Genomic DNA, 21,216 nt, shown 5'->3' with positions numbered 1-21,216 from the left:
GGTTTCCACATCTGTAGCTCTGGAGCCTGTCCTGGAACTCCCTTGGTAGACCAGGCTGGCCTCGAACTCACAGAGATCTGCCTGCCTCTGCCTCCAACTTCTTTCTTTGGCCTTAATTTGTCCCACTCTGGGGAAGTCCTGGCTTTGGTCTGTCTGTTGGGTTGTACCTGTCTGCAGGTTAGGCTCCCCAGGCTCTGATCTGATCCTTCCTGTACCCTTGGAGGCCTCACTAGCTCTCCCTCGGTTGGTCAATCATTTACTCCCCTAACACCAAGAAGAGTGGCTACAGGCTCTCAAGCTGTGAAGGAAACAGATGGCCTGGCAGATTCTGGCTAGGCCTCTCGGGGCAGAGTCCAAGAAGAGGGGAATTACTGAATTCCAGCTGAGGATGCAGCCCCTCTAGTGGGCCAGATGGCTGTGTGCTAACTTAATTAGCTAAATGGCCTGAGAAGAAATATGGATGCTTAGTGAGGCGTTGCAGATGAATACGCTGGCCTGGGGCCCAGAGCACTCTGGGGTACTTTGCACCAAACACTGAGACTTCCCTAGCTAGACCACAGAAGACCCAGATATACACACTTAGGGCTTCTAACTGCAGTGGTGCATGCGTGTATGTGTGGGTGTGCGGTAGCAGTGGTGCGTGCGTGTATGAGTGGGTGTGCGGTAGTGGTGGTGCATGCATGCATGTGTGGGTGTGCGGTAGCAGTGGTGCGTGCGTGTATGAGTGGGTGTGCGGTAGTGGTGGTGCATGCATGCATGTGTGGGTGTGCGGTAGCAGTGGTGGTACTGGGATTTGAACCTAAGACCTAGACCAACAAAGTTTTTGTTGTTGTTTTGGGTGTGTGTATGTGTTTTAAGATATTTATTATGTATACAGTGTTTTGCCTGCATGTATGTCTGCACATCAGAAGAGGGCACTAGATCTTATTATAGATGGTTGTGAGCTGCCATGTGGTTGCCAGGAGTTGAACTCAGGACCCTGGAAGAACAGCCGGTTGGTGCTCTTAACCTCTGAGCCATCTCTCCAGCCCCAGTTTTTTTTTTTTTTTTTGGTTTTTCGAGACAGGGTTTCTCTGTGGTTTTAGAGCCTGTCCTGGAACTAGCTCTTGTAGACCAGGCTGGTCTCGAACTCACAGAGATCCGCCTGCCTCTGCCTCCCAAGTGCTGGGATTAAAGGCGTGCGCCACCACCGCCCGGCCAGCCCCAGTTTTTTTGTTTTTGTTTTGTTTTTTGTTATTTTGAAGTAGGGTCTAGTCTAGTCCACACTAGCCTCAAGCTCACTGTATAGCTGAGGATGACATTGAACTTCTGGTTCTCTCGTTTGTCCTCTGCTCCCATACCTTCTTCAACAGTTTTTATTATTTATTTAAATTAATTTTAAAGATTAATAATCTGTGTGTGTGTGTGAGAGAAAGAGAGAGAGAGAGAGAGAGAGAGAGAGAGAGAGATATGCATGCCATGTGTGGCTGTGGTGACCAGAATGACTGACTGTCTGATGGCTGGAGTTATAAGCAGTTGTGAGCTGCCCCACGTGCGTGGGTTCTGGGTCTGGCTCTAGAAGAACAAGCTCTCTTAACCGCCCAGCCGCTGATCCTTCTCACCAGCCCTTTCTTCATGTTTTAATATATTAATTTGGTGTAAGGGATTGAACCTAGGGCCTCTCCCATCTACTACCAACTCTAGAAAACGGATTTTGTTTTGTTTTATGGGAAGTTTATGGGTAGGCCAATGCTTGAATATTCAAAACAAGGAGTATGGCATTTTATGAAGATGTCCAAACTTGCCATGGCAGCTAACCAGTGTCCTTTGACCTTTTACCTGAAGGTCAACTAGTGGGAAGTGTTCTGAGAGTCTCCGCAAGGACCGTTGACTGATTTATGGTTATTAGGCGTGTGTAGAGTATGTGGGCCGCACCTGGAGGAGTCTTGAGGGACGGTTCAGAAGCTGATGGTGGCCTCACCATAAAGCTGGTGTCTGACTGCTTTGACTTTTCTCGTAGTGGTGACCAAAGATGGTGTCTACATCCTGGACTTGGCGGCTAAGGTGGATGCCACAGCTGACTACATCTGCAAAGTGAAGTGGGGTGATATAGAGTTTCCTCCCCCATTTGGGCGTGAGGCATATCCAGAGGTGAGGCGGGTTTGGGGAGGAGATGGAGGGTGACAGGGCCCAGGAGACAGCGTGACTAATCCTAGACAATCATTTGGTCCCCATCTTGGCTCTGTATTTGGCAGGAAAAGAAAAATAGAGAACCATTTAATTTTCTTAAAATCCCAGTGAGGTTGGGGGTTCGGAATGGGAATCAGCCAAGCCTCTGACTCCTGGCCAGAAATCCTTTTAGGCATCACTCTCAATCAGCCTCTCTGTGCTCTTCACTTGATTTGTTGCTTCTTGATAATTCCAAGTGGCTCTCCCCGACCCTGATGGGAAGGTTCTTCTTCTGGCCACTGGCTGAGAATTTTAATTACTGCTCCCCACCGCATCCTTCGAGATGTCATCGCAGCAGGATCAGGCCTTGTGTGAAGTCATCTAGCTGGACTGGAGGAAGGAAGAGGGCTGGGGGGTGGACAAGGATGTGGGATGAGCTAAGGTAGGAGCTGCTGTGGGGAGAGTGGTGGAAGCAGCAGGATCTAGTGGGGCCTGGACTTGGGCAGAGGACCAAGGACTTGGAGTCAGAGGATGGCGCTGGGAAACTTGTTTGCCGGATGTAGGCGACTTTGGTACTTTAAAGATGCTATCATATTCTGTCCCAGGCCTGGGGCCTTACAGTTCCCCGTTCCCCATCCCACTATAGTGATTGAATAACTCCTTATTGTGCCTTCAGATAGAGAGCTGTGGTATTGGGGTTTTGGACCTTGTGAAGGGGGTGCTCAAAAGGCCACCTGTGCTTGTTTGTTCCCCAGGAAGCCTACATTGCAGACCTGGATGCCAAAAGTGGGGCAAGCTTGAAACTGACCTTGCTGAACCCCAAGGGGAGGATCTGGACCATGGTTGCTGGGGGTGGCGCCTCCGTCGTATACAGGTGACAGGAAGGAGGGGTGCAGATGCCTCCAGCCAGTCCACTCACCTAGTGCCTATACGTGGATTGCCTGGAGTCCCTAGTTTCTCACCTATCTGTGGTCCATGAACTTACTGAACAGATGAAAGCTATGGCATCCTTGAGGATTTCAAGTGGCTCTGGGGCCACCTGCCCTGTGCATAGTGTCTTCTGCAACCTTATTTAGTTCAAAATGGTTTCATGGTTGAAGTTTTTATAGTTGGTGATGTGTGCCTCATAGAAAGGTAGCAAAAATATAAAAGTAAAACAAAACCAAAAGTACATGAGAAAGTAAAAGCCCCCAACACCTCGCTCTGCTCTCCTGCGGCATTTTAATGCCTAGATAAACATTTGCACTTTTTCACGTTAGGGAAATAACGGGACCTCGTTTTAGTCCCTTCTCAACAACTGGCAGTTGTTTTTCTTGGAAATTACAGGAGATGTACGGTCTGCCACAGCTCTCCGGCTGTCCTGGCTACTGCCGTTTGCTCCCTGAGGACTCTTGCAAATGCTAGTTCTTGTATCTTTGGGCCATGTCGGGCAGCTGCTCACTGTTCATTTTACCCACACTGTGTGCCCAGAACCTTGGTGCCCTGAGGCTGGCAAAGTGCTCTGCCTGGGGGAGTCTCATGGCACACCGGCCTTCACGTGCGGCTTGCGTGGGGGTTGAAGGCTATAAGTCTGCGAGGCCAGTTCTGCAAGCTGACTCGGGAATGATGGACAGCTGTGTACAGGTGTGACCCCTCTGCCCGGAGCAAGCGCTGAGTTCTGTGTCTCTCTGGCAGTGATACCATCTGTGATCTTGGAGGTGTCAATGAACTGGCGAATTACGGAGAGTATTCAGGTGCTCCCAGCGAACAACAGACCTATGACTATGCCAAGACCATTCTCTCACTTATGACTCGGGAGAAGCACCCAGATGGTAAGACCCCAGCATAAGTGCATGGGGGTGAACACACACTTTCTGGGGTGTCACGGTGTGTTAGAAATCACTGAAGCCACGGCCCTGTCCTTTGCAATTTGAGACTAGGCATTTAATTTCGGGGGTCTCTGTCTTTTGCAGTACTGGTGGACACTGGCAACATCAGTCAGAGGTGCTCCTGTTGGGCAAGGAGAGCTTGTGAAACTCACCTTATGTATCAATAACAAGCTGGAGGAGGAAAGACTGTGCCATGCTGTTGCTGTAATGAATATAGACTTGTAGCTTAGCGATGTCTTCCAGCTTACCAGGCTTTGTGACTCCCAGTGTCCCTATCCCACCTTCCCAGTTTTAGGGCTCTATATTGCCAGTTCCCCTTTAAGGGAGAGAGAAGAAAAAGTGAGATTGCCAGCAGAAGTATCAGGACACCAAGGTGGACTTGTGGGTAGCAGCTGGAAGATAGAGACTGTAGGTTTGAGCCATCACCTGTGGGTAATGCGGGTAGTGGAGAGCTGAGCTGATAACAGCTGAGTGGCTGTTTTGAGAGAGCATCCTACTCGCTCCCTGTACCTCTTCCATTTACAGCATCTTTGCTCACAGGAACCAGAACATCCTCAGTTCAATTAATTCCTGGGCTGAGCTCAAGTGTTTTTATCCCCCTAATTTTGACTTCATTTTTACTCCCAATCCAGGCAAGATCCTCATCATCGGAGGCAGCATTGCAAACTTCACCAATGTGGCTGCCACCTTCAAGGTAACTAGATGTGAGCAGTGATAGCTGTGGTTTCTGGGGGAAAGGGCTTGGGGATAGCAAAGTTTGAGCCTGAGGCAAGTTCCTGTGCATTGCCTTTGTCTGAATAAGGGCTTGTGACCTAGGGTCTGTCTGTCATTTTTGTTTTGTTTTGTTTTTTTTTTTGGTTTTTCGAGACAGGGTTTCTCTGCGGCTTTGGAGCCTGTCCTGGAACTAGCTCTGTAGACCAGGCTGGTCTCGAACTCACAGAGATCCGCCTGCCTCTGCCTCCCGAGTGCTGGGATTAAAGGCATGCGCCACCAACGCCCGGCTCTGTCTGTCTTTTTTGGTGTTGGAGATTGAACCCTGTCCTAGGGTCCTTGTGGAGGAAGCAGAAGACTGGAGATGTGGCTCTGAAGCTGTGTGTCTCTGCAGTTAGCATTTGCTGGAAAATAGCTCTCCCATCTGCAGTGGGGTGGGGGGAGTTGAAGGCTTGCTTTCTCATCTCAGAACCAGTTCTCAGAGACTGGACAGGACTGTCCTCATTCTCAGCACTGATTCCCTGGGTTCTCTGCAGTTGCGGGTCTCAGTCACCAGTCCTTGCTCCAGAACGTTGGGAAGAGATGACCTCATCCGGCCAGAGTCCTCTGAGTCTGTGTCCCTGTGCATGACCATGAGTCCGGACCTTAGGAACATGCTTTTAAAAAAACATGACTCTAGTCCACAAAGACGACAGAGCTACCATTTCTCAGATGTCACCCCTTCAGGCTAGCCTCTCAGAGGACTGTTCATTATTTCATATCATGGTGCTCACTGCAGCTTTTCAGAAACATGCCACATGTCATCCCATCCATGTCTTGAGAGTAATAGTTTCCACATTGAAAGTCTGAGTGCTCAGTAAGTGAAGTACCACAGCTCATCCTACAGCAGGGTCTCCCAAATTGGGCCTGATTTGTTGAAGTGGGTTTGCATCCACAGTTTTAACTTGGGCGTGTCCTGCAGTGCAGATAGCATCCTTGTTGAGGGGATGGTTGGGCATCAAGCAGGAATTGTGTAATGTTTTGTGACATGCTTTTGGTGATAGAAGCTAGATTTCAAATCAGCATTCTGTTTGAAGAAGTGTGGCCTCTGATTTTCCAGACTGCTCCCTAAATCACTGAGGCAGCTTTTGATGTAACTGAGAAGCCTTGCATAGGACCTTGACATAGCATAGCCCCCCTCCCCAATCGCGGTAAGAGATAAGAATGATTGCAGCCAGAACGAGAGACCCGAAAGCACTGTTGTAGCAGTTGAGTGTGCCAGAGTTTTGAGGGATATGGTTCTTGGCTGCTCTGTGGTCATTCCTTGACACAAGGCACCGCATGTTGGGCCTGTGGTTTTGCAGGTCACACAGCTTATTTCTGTGATCCACTGGAGTCTTGACCACTAGAGCCTGCTGTGCCCTGTGAGAGTGGGCCTTTTCTGTACACCTATGCATTTGTTTATCGTGGTTATAAATTGATTGTGGCTGCTTTGTTTTAACCGTATGTTCTGTGGTCCTTTGACTTTCTTTAGGGCATTGTGAGAGCAATCCGTGATTACCAGGGTCCCCTGAAGGAGCATGAGGTCACAATCTTCGTCCGAAGAGGTGGCCCCAACTATCAAGAGGGATTGAGAGTGATGGGGGAAGTTGGTAAGATGGGGACTTTTTCTTACCTTTTTCAAGACAGGGTTTTCCTGTGTAGTCCAGGCTGACATCAAACTCACAGAGATCTGCCTGCTTCTGTCTCCTGAGTACTTGAATTAAAGGTGTGTGCAACCACTACCCTCTGGTTTTGGTTTTTGGTTTTTAGTTTTTTGAGATGGTTTCTCTGTAACAGCTTTGGAGCCTATCCTGGAACTCACTCTGTAGATCAGGCTGGCCTCTAACTCACAGAGATCCACCTGCTTCTGCCTCCGCCTCCCAAGTGCTGGTATTAAAGGCGTGCAGCACCATTTAAAACTGCTCAGCCATTTTTTTTTTAAGATTATTTTAGGTGTATGAGTGTTTTGCCTGCATGTATATATGTGTACTGTGTGCAGTGCCTGGAGCCACAGATAACAAAAGAGGGCTTAGGAGTTTCTACAACTGCTGTTAAAGATGGTTGTGAGCCACTATGTGGGTGCTAGGAATTGAACCTGGGTCCCCTGCAAGAGCCACAGGTGCTCATACTGCTGAGTCATCCCTCCAGCATCTAGCATCCTCTCCCCTCTGTCTGCAAGGTCTGTGGCATGTCTCCTTGACTGTCCTAGAAAAGGCTCCTTGGATTCTTCTGTGCTCTGCCACACCCTGGTGAAGGTCTGCAAATTGAGAATGACTGGGCTCTGCATTTAACAAATACAGAATGCCTGCTCTGTGTCAAGTAGTATGCCGAGTCCTAGAGCTTTAGCGTGACTGTAATGTCATGTCATGCTGAATGCCAGGGAGTAATTAGAGGGGACAAGTGACTAGACAAGGGGTAACATTTTAGTAGAGACCTGGAGCAGGGGAATGCAGCTTAGGGATGATCTCTGCGGAGGAGAGGACACACTCCAAGGCTCTACAGTGGAGAGTGTGTGTGTGTATGTGTATGTGAGAGTGTGCGTGTGTGTGGTGGGACCCATAGACTGGGTAGACTAGATCAAGAGGGAGGAGGTGGGGCTGTACAGGTCCCGTACAGCCATGGCAGTGACCTGAGTTGGTAGTCTATTCTGCATTTGAGCAGAGGAACAGCATGCTTTGACTTGGCTCCTGTGTGAAGAGAAGGTGGAAGGGTGGCTAACATAGAAACAGGCCACCTAGAAGATTGTGGAAGCATTTTAGAAAAGCAGTTCTTTTGATGTGGCGTTCCAGAAAGTGACAAATAGAAGACATTCTTGTCAGTGATCTTGATGTCTGATTGGAAAAGGCAAGACCTTTCCACCTTCCCATTTTCTAAAATTCAGTATCAGTGGCAGACTCCCCACCCCACCAGTCACCTAAAGTGGTGCCAAGTGCTAGTGTTCATCTGTTCATCTGAAGTGATGCCAGGTATGGTGGCACACACCTGTAATCCCAGCTTTCAGACAGCAGAGGCAGATGGATCTCTGACTTGAGACCAGCCTGGTCTATAAAGAAAGTTCCAGGCCAGCAGAGCCACATAGTAAGACTTTATCTCAAAGAACAAAACAGTGAAGGAGATGCAGGAGACAGGGTCATGTGGAGGGTGTGCCACTAAGGCTAGGGAGGCTAACAGCTGGCATTTGTGTTGAGCTCAGTGATGGGGGAGCAGCAGGTGAAGGTGCCGTGTAGGAGAAGCAAGGCCAGTGCCCCAGGGGAGCAAGCTAAGGGCATTTAGAAACAGACCAGGCCAGCAAGGCAGGCCCAGGTGAAGAATGGAGGAGTGTGGGAAGCTGGGATCCAGGTGCGCAGAGGCGCATGCTGATCCGCTTCTGGCACCTGCCTGCCGGTGACGCTGCTGCTTCCTCTCCTTGTCAATAGGTGATCTTTCGAAAGACTGGTTTAGTGGTGAAATTCTGAACAGCTGATTTGTCTGAATAATCAGTCTTGTCCTCACAGTGCCAAGCATTGAGCAAGACTGTCAAGGGGCCTCTGCAGAGTCCCGTGGACTGGGCACTTACTCCAGATCTTGAATCATGGGCTTTTTCCTTCTTCCACAGGGAAGACCACTGGAATCCCCATCCATGTCTTTGGCACAGAAACTCACATGACGGCTATTGTGGGCATGGCCCTGGGCCACAGACCCATCCCCAACCAGCCACCCACAGCAGCTCACACTGCCAACTTCCTCCTTAATGCCAGCGGGAGCACATCGGTAGGTGAAGCTTGCCTCCATCCCCCACTGTCCTACAAAGGACACGCTGTCCCTCTTCTGGCGTTTAGGGGGATAGGAGGATGCTGGGATGTTGGTACAAGATTATGGTCAAATCAAGGAAAAGTAATGGAGAGACTAAAGGTTTTTAAATCAAACCCGAGTTCAAATCTTGACTGGCCTTGAAGAGAGGGGGGACTTTAACAGGTGCCTTAGCCACTTGGATCCTCTTGGGTCATCTGTACCATGGAACAAAGTCCTTCCCCATTTTGGCACTGCTAGAATAGTACTTTCTGAGAGCAGTGTATGAAGAACACAGTCGAGCTAGGTTCAGTGCACAACTGTACTGGGGCAGGAGGATTGCTGTGGGTTCCATGCTAGCCTGGGCTATACATATAGTGAGACTGTCTTAAAACAGTGCTGAGCATAATTCTTGTTACTTCACTTCTTTGGGACATTCAGGACCAGTGGCTTTTGTCCTCAGTCACTGCTTGACTCTGTTCTCTCCTTCCATTAATTACTCCAGACTCCAGCACCCAGCCGGACAGCGTCTTTTTCCGAGTCCAGAGCTGATGAAGTGGCACCTGCCAAGAAAGCCAAACCAGCTATGCCCCAAGGTAACTCCCAGATGTTTAGCACAGTGCACGAAAAGGACTATAGTGTCCTCCGTGTCTCTCTGTTTGGGGCCTGCCTGGAAGAGGTGGCAGGGAAGCAGTTTGAGCTTGGCTGTGGGAGTGGGCCTCAGCATGAGATGGGAGTGTATCTCATGAGAATGGAGTGACCTGAGTCTTCCTGTGGCTTCTGGAGCTGAGGATCCACACTGCCCAATCATCTTCCTCTCTGCCATCTTCTACCGTTCTTCCTGGGTCTGTGAACTGAACTGTGGAGGAGTCAGGAGGATTTCAGCAGAACCAGGAAGAGGACTGTTCTCCCCGACTCCTAAATGGAGACAGCAAAGCTAGCTCCTCAACAGTCATGTGTCTTCCCCCCACCAGCTAGAGGCTCTTCATACACATCTCTCTATGTGCCCTTGCACATATCACCTAGTTCATCTCTCTCCCAGTGATGAGTGACCTGCCAGCACTCACTCTAGCAGTAGATGAATGGCACTGGCGTCCCCTGCCTGATGGAGCCTTGCAGCCTCTTTGTGCTATAGTCAAGCTGATCTAAGAGATCTTAGAAATAATGACCGTAGCTCTGAGGCTCAAGATCAGAAGTCACTGCCTCGCAGTTTCCAAGGCGTCAGCCTTGTCCGCAGTGGAGAGTGGTGGGTCCATCTCCATGCTGGTTTAATCGCTGTACTGTGCTGCATGGAGAAAGAGAGATTGGCAGTCAGAGGGTGTGACCCAGCCCAGATAGAAGTATGTCACTTAGAGGGCCTGGAGGAGGCTTCAGTGTTCAGTGCACCTGCCTAGCCTTCCTCCTTTTGCCCTCTCTTTGCACCCCAGTTCTTTGTCTTGCTTGCTTCTGTTCTGCCCCCTGGTGCTTTGGCCTCTTTCGTTGACTTCATTCCTGCTGTTCACTGGGAATTGGACAGTGGCAGCACCAGAAGGCTTGTCTGTGGACCCGTCCCGTTCTACACTCTCTGACCACAGCCTCCCAGCAGCAGTTCACTCAGTATCCTTGGTCATTTTCTTTAACAGATTCAGTCCCAAGTCCAAGACCCCTGCAAGGTAGGATGCCCCCACCCTGCCCCAACTCTGCGTGTGGCTTTGTTAGTGGGTGTCAGTTTCTCTCTGTGCTTTGTTTCTTCCTTCCCTAGTGGGTTGCAGTGTTGTGTAGTATATTTTCTGTGCCCACCTTGGTGTGGCCTGCCCCCTAAGTCTAGTCTTTGCTCTGTGTCCCTTCCCTGTCCTACTCAGTACTTCCTTGCCCCAGCACAGCACTCTCTGGCTCCTTCTCTTGGAGGAAGCCTCAAGGTGGAGACATAGAAGGAGCAAGAGCCAGCCTAGGAGACTGTGGGGTGCCAGGAGGGAGGCTCCTGGGAAAGGGTAACATCCAGCTGAAGGGGGAGTGGCAGAGAGCACTGATGCCTTTGACTGCTGGCTGCCCTAGGAGCTGCAGCTCAACTCTGATTCTTACCTGCATCTCATCTTTGCCGTGCTTTGACAACTGCATCCCACAGCTCCTGATTCCAGACCCCCGTAGATGTAAAGAGACAAACCAGGAAGGTCAGGTGGTATCTGTCTCTGAAACAGGTCATTTTAAGGACTTGAAGGGGTCTGGGCTTTGCTGTCTGAGGTCACAGTTTGCAGTGGACACTTTTAGTGTATACACTTAGGCATGCACACACCTCTGCCCATTGACAAGCAAGTAGATTACTCAGTTACCAGCATCAGGACTGCCTTGTGACCTTCTTTAAATATTTAAATCAGACTCAGAGCCTCCTTGCATGCTGAACTCTACCAAGCCCCTCCATGTAACTGACATTCACGGCTGTAAGTGCAAGAGAGTCTTCATTGATGACTTTGGTCCCTAGGGTAGGTAGCAATATCTAAACAATGACAATGGGTGCAGCCCTCTACCTATCAGCTTTTTTTTTTTAAAGATTTATTTTTAATTTTAACTTGTGTGTGTTGAGGTGTGGAGTTGTTGATCTGAGTGCAGGTGCCCTCAGAGACCAAAGAGGGTGTTGGGTCCCTTGGGACTGGAGTTTCAGGCAGTTGTAACTGTTGTAAGCCATCTGACATGGGTGCTGGGAACCGAGGTCAGGTCCTCTGCGAGAGCAGTACCAGCTCTTAACTATTGTGCCATCTTCCCAGCCCTTCTACTAGCCCATAATCCTTTCATATCTCCCTCTGGTGAGATCCACAGTGTGCCAATAAAACAGGGACAGACTCAGTCTCAGGGAGCTCTTCTCCCTTAGGGAAAGTGGGCTGTGGAGAGGTGTCTTTTTCTGGTCACTTAGCTGGAGAAGTGGGAAGATAGGAAAGGAGTGGGTCAGGAGGAGACCAGGTCCTAAAGAGTGCTCCCATGCCTACTTAGCCATTAAAGTTCTTTGGGGCCTCCTGCTACTGATGCCAGTGGCCCCTTTGGCTTTTGTTTTTCTGTGCTTGAGGAGGTAAGCACTTGAGCTCTGTGCTTTAAAGCAGGAGGTATGGGTGAGTTTGTAGGGATTTGAGCACTTTGTTCTTATCTCTGAAGACAGATTTACACGTGGCATGGTACTTGGGCTCAGTGTACACTCCCCTGGGAGTGGCAGAGCCTTGCTGCTTTATGGCTTTCTTTATCACACAATTGAGGTTTTCTCAAATCATGTAATCCTGCCTCTCCTAGATTACCAAGGACCACTATCGTTGTGGATATCTGCTTCAATTTCCTGGGTCTAAAAGGATGAGACTGGATTATGTGGCTGTCCTCACTCTAAGGTTCCGTGTCTTATAAGGGACCCTGGGTTCAGGTTGACAGTAAATCCCAGGTATTCACAAATCAAGATCCTTCTGACCTGAGAGGCTTACTGCTGGCCTGCTCAGTGATTTAATCAGCCCTTGATCTTGGTTAGCCAAGCTTGCAGTAGCACAGTCGGTTAATACCAGAAGCCTCTGGATGAGGTACATTGCTCTCCCCAGGGTAGCACGGAATGTCCCTCAAGGGCGGCTACCTCCACTAGGACGTTCAGGGCGTCAAAGACGAAGGTAGGCACGGACCCTTTCCCTTCTGGCTAATGACTGGATTTCTGTAGCCGCTTTGTGTCGTCAACCCTTCCTCCTATTTTGACAGGGTTTATCTCTCCAGACCACTACCTGCCACTGTCTACCAAGTGCTGAGGTTAAAAGCCTCTATGCCCAGCTGCCCTCGTCTTTAAGTCTTTCCTGCCATTAGAAAGCCTGTTCAAGAGTGTTGTTCTGAGCAGCACAGAGCCACCTGGGAGCTGAGGAGAATGGGAAGACTGGGGCAGAGAGAAGGTTGTAGCCCCGTGCTGGCTGGCCATTGCCCTGCCTGTGTCCAAGTCCAGTCTGTAACCTTTGTCAGAGATAAATCTGTCCTGGCCTCAGCCCCAGCTGCCCCATGTCCCTCCACTGAACCCCCGACCCACTGACCTAGAATTTGTGAGCATTCAAATCCTGACCGTTGCTGGGTTTGTGTCTAGATTTACAGGCTGATTAGCACTGCTGTGAGGGTAAAGTCCTCAGGTGTTAAAATGGGGAAAGCCGAACTTTTTTCTAGTGCCTTTAAAAAACTTTATTAAGCCACACACAGTAGTGCTTACCTGCAATTCCAGCAGTCAGAAGGCTGAGGCAGAAGCGTTGTCACAAGATTGAGGTGACCCTGAGCCATATAGTGAGTTCCAGGCCACCTGGACTATAGTGTGAGACCCTGTCTCCGTAACAGCTGAAAGTAAAGAAGGGCTGGCGGTGTGGTATATACCTGTGATACCAACACTTGGGAGCAGAGGCAAGATTCGGAGTTTAAGGTCATCCTCAGCCCCATAGTGAGTTCAAAGCCAACCCAGGTTACCTGAGATCCTGCTTTAGAAACAGCAGCTGGGGCTGGAGACATGGCTCAGAGGTTAAGTGCACTTGCAGGTTGCAGTGCTCTGGAACCTGGTTGCAGAAGACCTGGGTTGGTTCCCAGCACCGACGCAGTAGATTTACAACTGCTTATAATTGCAGTTAGAGAGGATCCGATTCCTTGTCTGGTCTCTACAGGCACTGCGCAGGCGTGGCACTGCACTTAGATGCTGGCAAACAAATACCTATGCACATCAAAAGTAGCTTAAACTAAAAAACAGCTGAGCGTGGTGACATATACCTTTATTACCAGCACTTGGGAGGCAGAGGCGGGTGGGTGTCTGTGACTTTGAGGCCAGTCTGGTCTACATAGCATGGTACATGTCAGCCAGAGCAACATAATGTTTCAAAAAACAAACAGGGAACCGGAGAGATGGCTCTTCCTAAGAGCACTGGCTGCTTTTCCCAGACGACCTGATCCAATTCCCAGCACCCACATGGCAGCTCAACTGCCTGTAACTCCAGTTTCAGGGGATTCAACACCCTCTTCTGGCCTCAGTGGGCACCAGAAACACATGTGTTGTGCAGACATATGTAGAGACAAAACACATAAGATATAAAATAAATGCATTTAAAAGCACAAAATAATGAAAATAAATTTTATTAAGTACGCAGACCACATGTGTATATAGTTGCACCTCTAGCTTACCTGGGACGTTAGTGTACCCGGTAAGAACTCTCAGGCATCTGCAGCCGTGGAACTCTTGTTCTGTGTGGGAGTCCTTTCCTGTTCACCGTGGGTCTGTTCTCTAGCCAGCCAGGTCTCGCTAGATATTTTTGCTCTCTCTGCTGCCTCCACCTAGAAAAATTCAAGGCAAATTTCTGAGTTTGTTACTTTAACATTCGTTTGCTGTTTTGAAGAGCTTCCAAACTGGACACGCAGCATGGGGATTCGGGCAGGCAGCCCCCGTGGGTCTCCTAAGGTGTGTGTTCTGGGTGCACTCGCTGTGTCTTTGCCCACTTAGGAAAGAGTGCCACCCTCTTCAGCCGCCATACCAAGGCTATCGTGTGGGGCATGCAGACCCGGGCAGTGCAAGGCATGCTGGACTTCGACTACGTGTGTTCTCGAGATGAGCCCTCAGTGGCTGCCATGGTCTACCCCTTCACGTGAGTCATGCCAAGGCAAGGTGCCCAGAAGTGGCTCCGTGGGATGCTCATCTTTAGATGAAGCTCGGGAGTTAGTTAACCCCATACCTCCCTCCAGTGTTTGCAGTGGAGGGATCTGCCCATCCCAGAGACTGGGACAGTCCATGTTCCTGGGGACCCTTTTTGAGAACACAGACCTTGCCTCTCTTAGGGAGGTTCCTTCACTCAGTTTCCCCCTCCCTAGACCTGGTGAATTGGGGTGTCCTTACTCTTCCTCTTTCCTTCAGTGGGGATCACAAGCAGAAGTTTTACTGGGGACACAAGGAAATCCTGATCCCTGTCTTCAAGAACATGGCTGATGCCATGAAAAAGCACCCGGAGGTTGATGTGCTGATTAACTTCGCCTCTCTGCGGTCCGCTTATGACAGCACCATGGAGACCATGAGCTATGCGCAGGTAGATCCTGGGTGCTGGGAGATCTGGGTGGGGAGTCAGAACGAACTTCTGAACGGAATTCACAGTCATGGTCACTTGGGACGGAGGACTTGGGAATTGGGAGAGGCGAGGGTTTGGGCGAAGGTGCTTGGATACTTGTACTTCTCAGCAGTGACCTAAGAGTTCAGCGTGAGCAGTGGCTGCTTTACTGGGCCAGTGAGCCGTTCCAGCTCTTTGCCTCCCAGACTGACTTGAACAACAGGATCAAAAGCATTTTCTTGGGCTGAGTGTAGTTCAGAGGCAGAACACCTGCCTAGCAAATGTAAGACCCTGGGTTTGATCCCCAGCACCATCCCCCAGAAGAGCTTTCTTGTAGGGTATTATATATTATTTCAGAACAGATGTTAGGGAGTAAAAAGCAAGTGGATACTTCCACATCCCCTTTCTCAGAAGCATGGTCACCAGGTTTCAGTATCCCCTCTCCACACCTCTTTCTGTACCAGTGGATAGGTTGGCAAAATCATTTTTGTTCCTTCCAGTTTTCTCACAAGTATCTTGGGTTAACATGTGCATGTATTCCTTTTTTCCCCTTATTTATTTATTTTTATTTTTATGTTCATTGATGTTTTGTCTGAATGTGTGTCTGTGTGAAGGGTTCTCTGGAACTGGTGTTACAGACAGTAACTTCAACAGGTCCTGCCCTTCCAGAGGTCCTGAGTTCAATTCCCAGCAACCACACGGTGGCTCACAACCTTTATAGACTGGTCCAGATCCAGTAATGAGATCTGGTGCCCTCTTCTGGCCTGCAGGCATACATGCAGACAGAACACTGTATACATAATAAATCTTTTTTTTTTATTATTTATTTATTTATTATATTATGTGTATAGTATTCCTTCCACGTGTGCCTGCAAGCCAGAAGGGGGTTCTAGGTCTCATTATAGATGGCTGTGAGCCACCATGTGGTTGCTGGGAATTGAACTCAGGACCTCTGGAAGAGCAGTCAGTGCTCTTAACCTCTGAGCCATCTCTCCAGCCCCCATAATAAATCTTTAAAAAATAAAATAAAATTTAAAAAAAGAGGAAGTTGACCTGCCACATCAGAATGGCCAGTTGGAAACTTTTAACACACTGGCTTCCAGAACTTTCATGGTCTAAGCCCCCATCAGTAGGAGTTCCAGTTTTGTTTTGTTTTGAGACAGGTTCTTATTAACTAGCCCTCGCTGGCCTGGAATTCACAGAGATCCTCCTGCCTCTGTCTTCCAAGTACTTGGATTAAAGGCATATCATATCACCGCTCCAGGTTCTTCTTGCCAACACCGGTTGTGTAGTGAATTGGTGTTCTGTTTAATCTACGTGTCTTTGGTTACTGACTAAAACAAACTTTTAAGCCAGGTGGTGGTGGCACACGCCTTTAATCCCAGCACTCGGGAGGCAGAGGCAGGTGGATCTCTGTGAGTTTGAGACCAGCCTGGTCTACAGAGCTAGTTCCAGGACAGGCTCCAAAGCCACAGAGAAACCCTGTCTCGAAAAACCAAAAAAAAAAAAACAAAAAAAAAACCAAAAACCAAAAACCAAACTTTTAGAAATATTGGCTGGCCATTTGTGTCCTGTTAGTGGCCAAAGTGACCTATCTTTCCTCCCTTTTTTTCTGTTGTAGAATTTGCCTTCTGTGATTTGTGAAGCCCCTATAGGCCAATATTTTTTGTTTGTTTTTTTAGTTGTCTGATCCCAGTTATTTTAGTTTATGAGTGGAGCAAAAACAACACAGGGCAAAAGTGTAACTCCATCCATTTTCACAAATAAAGTTTTATTAAAATGCACCCACTGCTTTCATTTATGTATTGTGCATGCCAAACAGACCACAAGACCCAGGAAGCCTAAAATATGATCTTGACCCTTTATAGACTGGTCCAGATCCAAAGAGATGGTTCTTAGATCTTCCCATTCCCTTAGCCCCATCTGGGTAACTGTGGGATCAGCTTATTTCTGTTGTGCGCTGGCCACTTCCTGTAAGGACAGAGAGGACTCATTGGGTACTTAGGAGGACAGGCAGGTGTAGGGATCAGTTGGGTCTGAGGGTCTAGGTGAGAGAATGGAGCTGCAGACTAGCAGAGATTTGGAAGCATTTGTATCTGCGCGCACAGAGTCGTTGCATTGGTCCATGGAGGTTTGTTTAGGTATCCAGTGCCGTGCCTTTTGTTAACACTCTCTGTCTGTGTGGTGTGCATGTGGACAACCTTCAGGTGTCAGTTCTCTCATTCTTTTCTATCTGTCCTTGGCATCAAACTCAGGTCATTAGATTTGGTAGTGGGTGCATTTGCCTGCTGACCTATCTGGCTGACCTGATGCGTCTCCTTTTGAGAGGAGTCAGAAGTGACTAGAGTAGGTCCTGAGGCCCGTGGGAGGGAGAAGATGCATTGCCTTCACCTTACTTTGTTCTTGAAACCTAAATGGGGCCCCTGGACCTAGGGCCTCATTTCTAACTAAGGTGGAATGTTCATAGAAGGGGCTTTGTTATTCTTCTAGATCCGGACCATAGCCATCATAGCAGAAGGCATCCCTGAGGCTCTTACACGGAAGCTCATCAAGAAGGCTGATCAGAAGGGAGTGACCATCATTGGGCCAGCCACGGTGAGTGTCCACTACTCCAGAAGTCTTCCTTAGGCTGCAGGAAGCATACTGTTCTGTTGTTTGGTGGTGGTGGTGTTTTTTTGTTTTGGGTTTTTGTTGTTGTTGTTGTTTTGAGGCAGGGTTATGACTCTGGTCCAAACTGGCCTGGAATTTATGATGATCTTCCTCCTGAGCCTTGGGATTAGAGGCATAATCTACCATGCCAATAGGAAGCTCGCTTCTGTTGTTATTAATAACTTTTTTATTTGATTATACTGGATTACTTCAATCCATTTTCATTTAAGTATATAATGTACTTTGAGCAAAATCCTGGCCATGTCCTCCCTCCCCGGCCCTCATTAGGCCCCTCCTTACCCTCGACAGTTTAGTGTTTATTTACCTCGTCATCTGTATGTGTATGGATTTGAGTACTCATATAAAATTCAGAATCCACAAATGAAAGAAAGCATGCGATACTTGTTTTTCTGCAGCTGACTTAATTCACTTAGTACGATTATCTCCAGTTGTGTTCCTTTCACTTTAGATGACATAATTCTGTTCTTTATGGCTGAAAAAGATTCTATTGTGTGCATGTACCACATTTTCCTTGGTCATTCTTCTTGATGAACACCTAGGTTGTTTTCATAACTCCATTATTGTGAACAGTGCAGCAGTAGCCACTGATGCACAAGTAAGTACCTCTGTGGTATGCTGACTTAGAGTAATGTTTTTTATATTTTGAGGAAACGCCATACAGATTGGAGTGGCTAGACTGGTGTACGTTATGAATGGTGGCAGCATACAGCAGTTCATCTTGTCTTCATCCTAGAAGCTCCCCTGATTTTTCTATTACACTTATTTATTATGTGTGTATGTATGTGCACAACTGCACGCACACATGTCAAAGTGCACATGCAGGGGTCAGAGGGCAACTTGGTGGCATTGGCTCTGTCTACCTACCATTTGGTAGGTGGTCAGGCCTGATTATACACTGATCATGTCAGTAACCCTCCCTTTTTATTTCTTAAGTCATTTATTTTATGATTATTGGACAGAGGGCGCGCAGGGGCCACATGTGCTGTGGTGTGCGTTTGTTGATTAGAGGATGGCTCTGGTTCAGTCCTTTCACCGTGGCTTCTAGGTATTGAACTGAGATTGTCAAACTCGAGGCAAACAGTTTTCTCTGCATAGCCATCTCATTAGCCCAGACTTGCGTATTGACTATTCTGGGTTTGAGTTGTCAGAAATACCTGCTGCTGTGGTAACAATTCCCAGGTAGATTTTTCACTTACTTATTTATTTATTTTATTTTACTTGAAATGCTAGGGATGGAACCCAGGACCACTGACACCAAGCAAGGGTACTTGCTGAGTCACACTACCAAACCCCAGTTAGTTTTAAGTTATATTTACTTATTTGTTTTGTGTGTGTGTGTGTGTGTGTTTGTGTATATGGTAGGGGTGATTTATGATATGTGTATGTGAAACCAGAGTGAGTGTCAAGGATTTGCTGTCACTTCCCACCCTATTCAGGTCTCCCCCGAACCTGAATCTTTTAAGTTTTATTGGCCTCAGTGATCTTGCTGCCTCAGTATCCTTCAGTGTTGGGGTTACAGGAATCAGCTGATAATGCCTAACTGTTACAACACTGACTAAACCGCACTCTTTATGCTTTCGGGAGTGCTCTTAACTACCAAGTCTCTAGCCTCCTGGCCCCCAGTTTTTAAAGGGCTTCTTCACAGTCTTATAACCTCATAGTTACGAGGTGTTAATGGAGCCAGGTGGTGGTTGCACACATCTTTAATCCCAGCACTCTGGAAGCAGAGGCAGGCAGATCTTTGTGAGTTCAAAGGCAGCCTGGTCTACGGAGCGAGTTCCAGGACAGGCTCCAAAGCTACACAGAGAAACCTGGTCTTGAAAACAAACCAAGAAAACAAAAACAAAACAAAATATACAAGTGGTTAATGGGAAGATACTTGTTTTTAATGTTTTTGTCCTTATATGTAGCCATAATACAGTGTCTAATTATTCCTTTAATATAAGCCGGGGGGGGGGACTATCCTGGGGCTTTTTTTTTTTAAAGATTTATTTATTTATTATGTATACAACATTCTGCCTCGATGTATGCCCGCACACCAGAGGAGGGCGCCAGATCTCCGTACAGATGGTTGTGAGCCACCATGTGGTTGCTGGGAATTGAACTCAGGACCTCCGGAAGAGCAGTCAGTGCTCTTAACCTCTGAGCCATCTCTCCAGCCCATATAAATTTTAGTAGTCTTTTTTTCTTTTTTTTTTTTTTTTGGTTTTTCACGACAGGGTTTCTCTGTAGCTTTGGAGCCTGTCCTGGGGACTCCCTTTGTAGACCAGGCTGGCCTCGAACTCACAGAGATCCGCCTGCCTCTGCCTCCCGAGTGCTGGGATTACAGGCGTGCACCACCACCGCCCGGCTTCCTGGGGCTTCTTTTTGACTTACAGCTTCATAGTCAAATTGCTGTCATTGTTTTAACTTAATTGTTGTATAAAACATTGAAACTGGGGCTGGAGAGATGGCTAGGTAGTTAGAGCACTTGTTGCTGTTGCAGAGGACACAGACTCTGTTTCCATCACCCAGGTAGCAGCTCACAATTTCTGTAGCTCCAGTTCAAAAGAATCTGCCACTGTCTTCTCGACTCTGCAGGCAGTGTGTGCATACGGAGCAGATAAAAATACCCATAGACATAAAATGAAAATAAATACATTTAAATAAAAGTTTGAAGCTAAGGCTGAGCGTGGTGGTGGTGACACCTTTAATCTCATACTTGGGAGTCAGAAGCAGGCAGATCTTTGATAGTTCAAGGCTAGCCTGTCTTCATAATGAGTTTGAGGCTAACCAGGGCTGTGTTGTGTGATCCTCTCTCAAAAAAGAAAAGAAAATATGAGCTAGAATTTTCCCCCTAGTGCTAGTGATTCCCTGAAGGCCTCATACATGCTGGGTAAGAGGATGCTGTGTCACCATCCCTAAAACTAGCACTTTTGTGGTGAGAAAGGAGTGCTTGTGTTATAAGAAAGATGTCGCTGTGCACTGAGAAACCCAGCTGTGTGGAACATCTTTGCTGGTGCTGTGACCATGAAGTAGGGGAGACAACTTAATGTTAAGTACACGGATCTAAAACTCTGAGCCACATTTCACACACAAACCTTGCAATATCTTCTAAGAGAGAGGAGAGGTTCTTCATGGGTGAGTGTGACTCTTTCAGCCACTTTGCACCCAGGCCAGAGGCAGAGGCCAGGTAGAGTGGGGCTTTGTGGTTCCTCCTGCACCCTGTGTTCTTAACTGCTGCTTCTGCCTCTGCAGGTTGGGGGCATCAAGCCTGGATGCTTTAAGATTGGGAATACTGGTGGGATGCTGGACAACATCCTGGCCTCCAAACTCTACCGCCCAGGCAGTGTGGCCTACGTCTCACGTTCTGGAGGCATGTCTAACGAACTCAACAATATCATCTCGCGGACCACAGATGGTGTCTATGAGGGTGTGGCCATCGGTGGGGACAGGTAAGAGCTGAGAATCTCCAACAGTGAAGGTGGCTAGCTGAGCAACATGCCTGAGCACTGGGCCCCTAGGAAAGCTATGCAAGGCCATTAAATGGGAACTCCTTTTATCTCAGGACCAGAAAATAGAAGCTGTAATTGTGTTTTAAAGCTGTTTCAGGGTTTGGATGCTGTGTGTGAGTGGGAAGGGAGGGAGGGAGCAGCAAAGTACAGGGGTTAAGAGACCCAGTTCTGAAGCCATAGCAAATAGGTTCAATCTCAGTTTCCCAGTGGGGGCTGTATGGACATCCCTCCAGCACCGTTCATATTAAATGCATAAAGTAAATGTCATGCCTCATGACGTCATTGGGAGGACCAAGCAAAATCTAGTAAAGTGGCTAACACAGGACCTAGTACTTAGTAGGTGCTCAGTAGATGTTACTTTTAGTTAATAATAGTTATCCTCAACTTTGTTAATGGGACTACTGTGCCTAGAGTAACACAGCAGTGACTGGACCACTACACTAGAGTAACACAGCAGTGACTGGACCACTGCACTAGAGTAACACA

At 48.1% G+C, this 21,216-nt stretch overlaps 1 protein-coding gene across 2 annotated transcripts in view; it reads left to right on the top strand.

Annotated features, from left to right (window-relative positions):
* Positions 1-21,216, top strand: part of Acly (ATP citrate lyase) — a 49,998-nt gene that overhangs the window by 9,435 nt on the left and 19,347 nt on the right. Inside the window, exons 7-18 of one of the 2 annotated variants that reach the window (XM_005369013.3) lie at positions 2,000-2,130; positions 2,904-3,022; positions 3,823-3,959; positions 4,649-4,710; positions 6,241-6,358; positions 8,344-8,498; positions 9,022-9,112; positions 10,139-10,168; positions 13,972-14,113; positions 14,380-14,548; positions 17,057-17,161; positions 20,474-20,670. In XM_005369013.3, the coding sequence (XP_005369070.1) occupies positions 2,000-2,130; positions 2,904-3,022; positions 3,823-3,959; positions 4,649-4,710; positions 6,241-6,358; positions 8,344-8,498; positions 9,022-9,112; positions 10,139-10,168; positions 13,972-14,113; positions 14,380-14,548; positions 17,057-17,161; positions 20,474-20,670 (1,456 nt within the window). The remainder of the gene's footprint in view (positions 1-1,999; positions 2,131-2,903; positions 3,023-3,822; positions 3,960-4,648; positions 4,711-6,240; positions 6,359-8,343; positions 8,499-9,021; positions 9,113-10,138; positions 10,169-13,971; positions 14,114-14,379; positions 14,549-17,056; positions 17,162-20,473; positions 20,671-21,216) is intronic. The other variant, XM_005369014.3, reaches the window with a different exon arrangement.

This window comes from Microtus ochrogaster, unplaced genomic scaffold, assembly GCF_000317375.1.
Source record: "Microtus ochrogaster isolate Prairie Vole_2 unplaced genomic scaffold, MicOch1.0 UNK44, whole genome shotgun sequence".
Classification (NCBI taxonomy): Eukaryota; Metazoa; Chordata; class Mammalia; order Rodentia; family Cricetidae; genus Microtus; species Microtus ochrogaster.
The sequence above is the reverse complement of the archived record's forward strand: the minus strand, read 5'-3'. Positions and strand labels throughout refer to the sequence as shown.